This window comes from Lampetra fluviatilis, chromosome 60, assembly GCF_964198595.1.
Source record: "Lampetra fluviatilis chromosome 60, kcLamFluv1.1, whole genome shotgun sequence".
Lineage (NCBI taxonomy): Eukaryota > Metazoa > Chordata > Hyperoartia > Petromyzontiformes > Petromyzontidae > Lampetra > Lampetra fluviatilis.
In genome coordinates, this window is record NC_136334.1 from 1640287 (window position 1) to 1648280 (window position 7994).

The window sequence follows — 7994 nt, forward strand, 5'->3', positions numbered from 1 at the left end:
ATGTGGCGCGCGGGGAGCGGAGGGACATTGGCGGTGGTGAAGAAGGCAAGATGCCGCTCAACCAATCCCACACTTGCATCTCATTACTTTGACCAGATCTGGGTTGTTGTTTTTTTATTCTAAAATGTTGTATTTTTACTGGTACGACAACACTCTAACACATTACACTTTGTATAACTCAATTTATAAAATGAGCGTTGCATCGACGACTGTGGATTTGAAGCCGAGCTTGAGGCCGCGCCGCGTGATTAAACCAGATTTTCAAACCAGGTTCTCAAAGATCAAGGGAGATTTCATTCAAATGAATCCACGTTCTCAACGTCCAAAGATATTGCCTGTCGACGGTAGATTATGGAACCCGCAAAACGCTAAAACCGAGACGTGTCCAGACGCCACACGGGCCAGAGTGCTTGACTGCCACCACAAAGAATCTGGGTTCGAATCCTGGGAAGCGGCCCATCATTAAACTGCGTTCCCAGTGTAGCGAGTTGATGATAGCAGCTTGGTCACCACACTAATTAAACCCAACATCAAATACAATTGAAATGTTTTTGTTTTACTTAATGTAGATACATTTCAGCCCTGATGATTAACAATGTTGGTGTATTTTAACGAGACAACATTTCAGAAGTATAATACAGGTTTTTTGGGTTAGATCGCGTTAATATATAAATGTGTCGTTAAAACCCGCCAACACCCGACACAGCCAACTAGTAAGGGATGTCACGTAAACAGAACGTGGCCAATTCGTCACTAGTACAGCACTATTGTATAGTGTAGTGTATAGTAGTGTATAGTGCAGTGTATAGTGTCGTGTATAGTAGTGTATAGTGTAGTGTATAGTGTAGTGTTTAGTGTAGTATATTAGTACAGCACAACGGTGTGTTGGAGAGCCAAGCCACAACATTTACAATCTGAGTACGACGTTTCGCCACTAATTACAACTAGCTTCCTCAGGCGACGGCCAGATTTGTGGAGAAGTCCACCTGTTTTGTTCCTTATATAGAGGCGTAGATGTGTCGACCACCCTTCTGTGCTCTTGCACAATGTGGGGGGGGGGGGATTACTGAGTCAACGTACATTATGTGCATTATGCGAGCCCTTCAGAAGTAGTTATGTTGGCGTCACCTATGGGGGTGCAGTTCTCTTAGACGGAGTAAGGCGTGGATTTGTGCGAGATTTCCAGACGGGAATGTCTTTGTTACTCTTTGGTTCTTTCGGTAAAGTCACGTAGAAAGAGAAAATAATAAATTAAATAATAGCATTCGACGTTTCGATTGCAACACGAGCAATCATCGTCAATCGAAACGTCGTATGCTATTATTTTTTTTAATTTTCTCTTTGTACGTGACTTTACCGAAAGAACCAAAGATTTATTCCTGCAGTCACGAAAGCGCCAAATCAAGTTTGAATGTCTTTGTTGTCGTCACAATAACCCAACAAATTGAAAATATAACCGTGGAGACGGCAAAGGGGTTTTGTTATTGTTGTTGTTGTTCTTGAAAACCAAGTCCAGCTGCCGACGCACGACTTCGTGCCGTGCGCGAGGAGGACCAATGGGCGACAATGGATGGGACAACATCAAAGCATCTTCGAGGCTCTGGAACAGACAGCGAGGATAGTCAGTGGCGAAGGATTGCCCACGGAGCGGCCAACCGCTCGGCTCGAGGATGGCTGAAGACAAGACACCCACAGTCACCGGCACACACCCGATGGCTTTTGGTTGGACTGCCAGACGGCAGGTGGAGATGAAAAGTGAATTATTTGAAATCTGATTCGGTCATCCGTCAATAAGCTGCTGGGCCCTCTCCCACACCGCGTCGGTCATGGGGGAGCGGGGGGGGCTGTTTGCGCACTACGCCGTGAAAGCACGAATATCAGACATCTCCCACCACTGACTGACGTTAACCGCGTGGCCTGGCCTTGAACTGGGGCCACCGCTTTCAGAGTCAAGTGCAGTAACCATCGCGCCACCGCTCCCGCTCTTGGCATATTCCTTCAAATTGCAGTGTTTTTCGTGAACCTATTCTTCTTTTGTACGGCTGCTGATGTAGATGACAATTTCACATTCCAGTGGCCAAGCCCAGATCACCGCTGCAATGTCTCCTTCGTATGTGTGGATCGGGGCATTGCGTCGTCATGCGTTGCACTTCGGTCTGTCCTGGATGTGACCACAGTCGTACCACGCCTACTGGAGAATTTCCAACGTTCCATTTGTGCACCAGGTATCCGCATCCACAATGCCGTGTGCAGCGAGTGGTGAACCATGAGCTTCGTGGAAGATCAAACCCCAGAGGATCTTCTGCCTTGGGTCTTTCAATCGACCGATGAGAACACTCTGGATATAACGAGAGTCCTAGATCCGTTGGCGTCGTCGGAGTCGACGAGCAGTGGCCCAACGAGAGAGCACAAGAGCGCAACATTCCCCCACGGGCAGCGCTGTGAAGTGGCACGGCACGACACGACACGGTACGGCTCGACACGGCACGAGCAGCCCACCGGGTCGCCGTGCCCGCGGCTCTGAGCGTCATCGTCCCCCTCGCCCGCCGAACCGCCCGACGTCTTGTTGCTGCGCTCCCGTTGCTCCCGCAGCTGCCAGATGCCTCCACCCTCCCCCACGTGTCCAGGCGCGCGTCGTGACGTGTGAAGTGGGTAACGCGGTGGCTAGGAGATGTTAACTGCCTCACTTGGTATACAGGAGGTCTTGGGTTTGATCCCGACCCTTGACTCCTGTTGTATTATTGGAGTTTGCGTGTCTCTCGCTCTCTCTCTCTGTGGTCGTGTGGATTTTTCTCCGGCGTCCTCCGGTTTTTCTCCTCCATATTTAGAATCAACATCACGTGTTTAGAGTATTTGGCTGCAATGAATTTCCACGTGATCAGCCACTTGGGCGAGCTTTCATACGTAGCCAGGTCGCTTCTCAAACAGAGCTACGTATGGCTGAGTGAGCCTTGCCCCGTTAAACAAAACACATTGTTTAGTTGTACTGCAGGGTCTGACCACGTCCGTCCAGTACTCGTCGAGCTGCATCTGGCTTCCGGTTGCTGAACAAATACCACGACGACGGTCGCGCTCATTCCACACAAAGCGCTTGCCACAAATGAACCACAATACCTCGCCGATTTCGTCAAGGAGCATAAACCACCACCGCGCGAACTCCGGCCACTTTCACAGCTTTTGGCTGAACCGTCGAAGAAAGATGGCGGTCACCGCATCATCGCGCGGCGCTTTCAGATGCGCTTCTGCGGCCGTCTGGAACGCTCTTCCCTTCCGATATTCGGTTGTCACTGGAGCTATCCATTTTGAAATCCTCTAGATTGAAAACGAACTTCTCTAGAACTGCTTGTTATGCTTTGTTTGTTGTCCTCGTCCCGCACCTACGATTAGCACGGTTGGCTACGTACGGTGCGAAAGAAGTTCCACACACACATACATCCAGAACGTTCCAGGGCGCTCCTAAAAAAAACACTCCTCGAAGCTCAGTCGCTGAGTTCTCAGTGGGAATTTCACCCCCATGGGAATTTCATCCCATTGAGAACTCTGGCTGCGAGCAGTGCATCTCCTTGAGTGACAAAATGTCAGGTGGTTGATGACACAGTTGACCTCACAGAACTACTTCTGGGGTCCATTTGTTGCCCTCTGAGCCACGGTGATCAAGGGCACCTTGCCACACGCCCTGCTGCAGATAACCTAAAACAATTTTTTTTTGCATGGACATTTTTTGTTAATTCTAGCAGGTAAGGCCCACTGAGATGCTCTGTAGCTATTTTATCAGAAGCAAACTCGCTATCAAAAATGATAGCTCAACGAAGTGGCTCATCACGTGGAAATCTAAATACTCTAAAGGCACGTTCACTCTAAATGTGGGGAAAGACCAGAGGACCCGGAGAAAAATCCACGCGACCCCGGGGAGAGAGACATGCAAACTCCAAATATACAACAGGCGTCTGGGTCAGGATCGAACCCACGTCCTCCTGCACACCAGGCGAGGGAGTTAACATCTCGCCACGGAGAGAGAGAGACACACACAAACTCCAAATATACAGCAGGCGTCTGAGTCAGGATCGAACCCACGACCTCCTGCATATCAGGCGAGGTAGTTAACATCTCCTAGCCACCGTGGCGCCCCTGTGTTGTGTCACACGGTAGCAAAACTGAAACTTTGTTTATCCCCCAGACATGGATTACAACAAATTGAGTGAGAAAAAAGAAACCATTTAATTACGGGTTTTCTTTTTTTGGTGCAGCCACTGGTATCCTGGCTAAAACCATCAACTCTCTGCACATGAGAACCCACTTTAATCTCAACTCGGTCTATACGAGTCTATATATATCTGTGTACAAGTCATCAGTTACCCCGATGACACCATCAACTCTGTGCACATGAGAACCCACTTTAATCTCAACTCGGTCTGTACGAGTCTACATCGGTCTGTGTACAAGTCATCAGTTACCCAGATGACACCATCAACTCTCCGCACATGAGAACCCACTTTAATCTCAACTCGGTCTATACGAGTCTACATATGTCTGTGTACAAGTCATCAGTTACCCAGATGACACCATCTGAGTTACCCAGATGACACCATCTGGGTAACCGCCGCTGTCACCCTTGTTTCACGCGTAAGCAACGACGACGCCGCCGTGTCTTCTCTTGTACTGCTCTCTCTCTCGAGAATGAGACTGTGCGAAAGACACTGTTTGAAGATGTTATTTGTTAATTTTGCAATAAACAAACTGATCTCCAAAAACGATAATAGGTTTTTTCCATTTTTTCTGGCAACAAAACAGGTGTTAAGATGTTAAAACACCAAACTGAAACCTTTTACAAGGAATCAATGTCTGCAGTAACCACAATGCTTGTGGTCAGAATGCAAACAAAAAACATACTCTGATAATGTATGAATTGTCTTTGAAACTGATTGGTCCACACCAGAGAGAGCTTTTTTTGAGCGAGTTGGTGATGATCTCAAAAAGTAAATCTCCGATGGTCAATTTCACCTTATGAAAAAAAAGATTAATGTGACGCTGCCTCTTTGTATCTAGACTATGCCAATCCTTGCCATATATAAATGTTTGTATTTAAGAAGATATTTTGTTTATTTGTATATAATTCAAACAAAAAAACGTGGTAAAAAACATTCGTAGGCCCTTTAGTTTTCTCAGGCCCTAGGCACAGTGCACTATGTGACGGCCCTGGTGGGTGGATGAGAGGGTGAGTGGGTGGGTGAATGAGTGAGTGGGTGGCTGGGTGAGTGTGTGAGTGCCTGAGTGGATGAATGAAAGAGTGGGTGGCTGGGTGAGTGAGTGGGTGGGTGAATGAGTAAGTGGGTGACTGGGTGAGTGAGCGAGTGGCTGGGTGAGTGAGTGGGTGAATGAAAGAGTGGGTGGCTGGGTGAGTGAGTGGGTAGGTGATTGAGTAAGTGGGTGACTGGGTGAGTGAGCGAGTGGCTAGGTGAGTGAGCGAGTGGCTAGGTGAGTGAGTGGGTGAATGAGTGAGCGGGTGACTGGGTGAGTCAGCGAGTGGTTGGCTGGGTGAGTGAGTGGGTGAATGAATGAGTGGGTGGGTGAATGAATGAATGAGTGGGTGGCTGGCTGGGTGAGCGAGTGGGTGAATGAGTGAGCGGGTGACTGGGTGAGAACTCACCACCAGCAGCAGCGGCATCAGCAGCAGAGCGGCGAGCCACGTGAGCGGCGAGCGGCTCCCCATCGGCGTGGCGAGCGAGAGGCGACGAAGACGACGACGTTCGCCGTGGAACTCCTCAACCGAGCATCTTGTGACCGCCACCGTCCATCCATTCATCGAGACGCCAACTATTTGTGTCGTTGTTGTTGATTAATTAAAATCGATCGCAAGAGAGCGTAACCCCCGCGAAGACACTGAACAACACCGACAAACAAACAAAATGCCAAAGCGGGCCGGGCCGGGGGGGGCAATCCGTTCCAAGTGCGCCGTGGGTAAAGCTGCGAGCGAGGTGGAGTTCAAAGCAACTTGACGCGCGCGAAAGAGAGAGGCGATGACGCCGCCGGGGAGGGGAGCGAGCGCGCTTCTTCTTCTTGTTGTTGGTGACCCTTGCCGGTGCGAGAGAGGGCACGGGATGGCGGTGGTGGCGGTGGTGGTGGTGCTGATGATGATGCGCTCCTCGTTGGGAGAGGAGTAAGACTGCGTAACACCCCCAATCACCCCACCCACCCTCCTCCTCCCGGGGGTCTTCCACGAGGGGGGCTGCGCTGGGGAGACGGAGCGAGAGCGGCGAAGCCTGAAAGCAGGGAAATGACGGCGGCGGCTGCGGCTATCGCTTACAAGGGAGGCCACCTGGCCCCGTCACCGCTCACGGGGAGGGGGACGGGGGGAGATCGAATGGCTCGGGGTTTGTGCATCAGCATCCAGCCCCAGCCCGCGCGCTTCTTTCTCCGCAGTGAGCAACCTCCCTCGCTCCGCACCCTCTCCCCCCTCTCCTTCTCTCCCTCTTTTTTTACGATCAGTGGAAACAAGAAGATGCTCGGTGTAGTCAGCACTGTGCTTCGTTCATCATTTAGTTTTTTTTTCAATCCTTTGCTTTATGTGCCCCCCCCCCCCCATTTTTTAATGAAATATTTCACGCTCTTCTCTCCTCCTCCTTCTTACCCCTTCCCGCTCTCTCTACCCCCTCTCTCTCTCTCTACCCCCCTCTCTCTCTACCCCCTCTCTCTACACCCCCCCTCTCTACCCCCTCTCTCTCTATCCCCCCCTCTCTCTATCCCCTCTCTCTACCCCCCCCCCCCTCTCTCTACCCCCCCCCCTCTCTATCCCCTCTCTCTACCATCTCTCTCTACCCCCCCTCTCTCTATCCCCTTTCTCTCTCTACCCCCCTCTCGCTCTACCCCCTCTCTCTACCCCCTCTCTCTCTACCCCCCCCCCCTCTCTCTACCCCCCCTCTCTCTCTACCCCCTCTCTCTACCCCCTCTCTCTCTCTATCCCCTCTCTCTCTCTACCCCCTCTCTCTACCCCCTCTCTCTCTCTACCCCCTCTCTCCCTACTCCATGTCTACGTTCCCCCTCCCTCCCTCTCTGCCCCCACTCTGTCACTCACGCACACAAACTCAGGCAGCAAGGGGTGGTGGTGGTCTCCTGGCAACACTGCCCGCTATTCACCATCCCCCAGCGCGCACGCACGCAACAATAGCGCGAGCGGGAGTTGACTTGGATTTTATTTCGATATTAATGACACACTTTTATTTAACTTGCCCTGTTGTCTGCTGGGGTTTATTTATTATTTATTTTTAACTCTTTGACGCTTAATATCTTCGTCTCACGTGGCGATTCAAGATTGCGTTTAAAGAACCGGCCCAGATCCCGCCAATCCTGGGCCGATGCTTTTTTCAAGCTTATTTTGTGTTGCACTATATGGAATATATTACAAATATCCACACAATAATGAACAAGTGTCGTTGTCGGGATTGAGATCTTAGAATTAATATGTACGTATACAATTTATTTCTTTACAAGATTAACAATTAATTAAAATAAATACGTGATCCACACCAAGTTTTGTCAATGCACACACTTTTATTACCACTCAAAAGTAGAAAATGAATTATTTTCACTCCAGAATTAATCGCGTTTGATGTGCTGAATTAAAGTGGGGGGTGGGGGGGCTTGCATTAATGGAAATTAACGACATCGATTGGAAGCCACCCACTTGTATTCAGCACATAAAATATAATACATCCTGGGGTCAGAGTAATTTATTTTCAACTTTCGAGTGTTCAACTAAAAAAATTACGAGTTTTTTTTTTATTTAGGGACCCTTTGTAACATATGCTACAGGTCCCGCACTAGCACGATCCGACACTGCCCTATACGTATGTGTCAACATTGTACATTTTGTATAACTATAGAAAACCAAAGGGGTGCAAGGCTGCAGTAGAGGTTATATAAGAAGAAGAACCGCTGCTTTGAAGAATCTCCAGTGGCAAGGTCGCAGGGCAGCACTGAACCGGGTCTTCATTCAC

General features: G+C 49.6%; 1 protein-coding gene across 1 annotated transcript in view; it reads right to left on the bottom strand.

Annotated features, from left to right (window-relative positions):
• LOC144950932 (protocadherin Fat 4-like) overlaps positions 1 to 6172 on the bottom strand; it is a 76566-nt gene extending 70394 nt beyond the window's left edge. Inside the window, exon 1 of the mRNA XM_078881112.1 lies at positions 5648 to 6172. Coding sequence (XP_078737238.1) covers positions 5648 to 5803 — 156 coding nt within the window. The 5' untranslated portion in view covers positions 5804 to 6172. The remainder of the gene's footprint in view (positions 1 to 5647) is intronic.
• Between the last annotated feature and the right edge of the window lie 1822 nt (positions 6173 to 7994).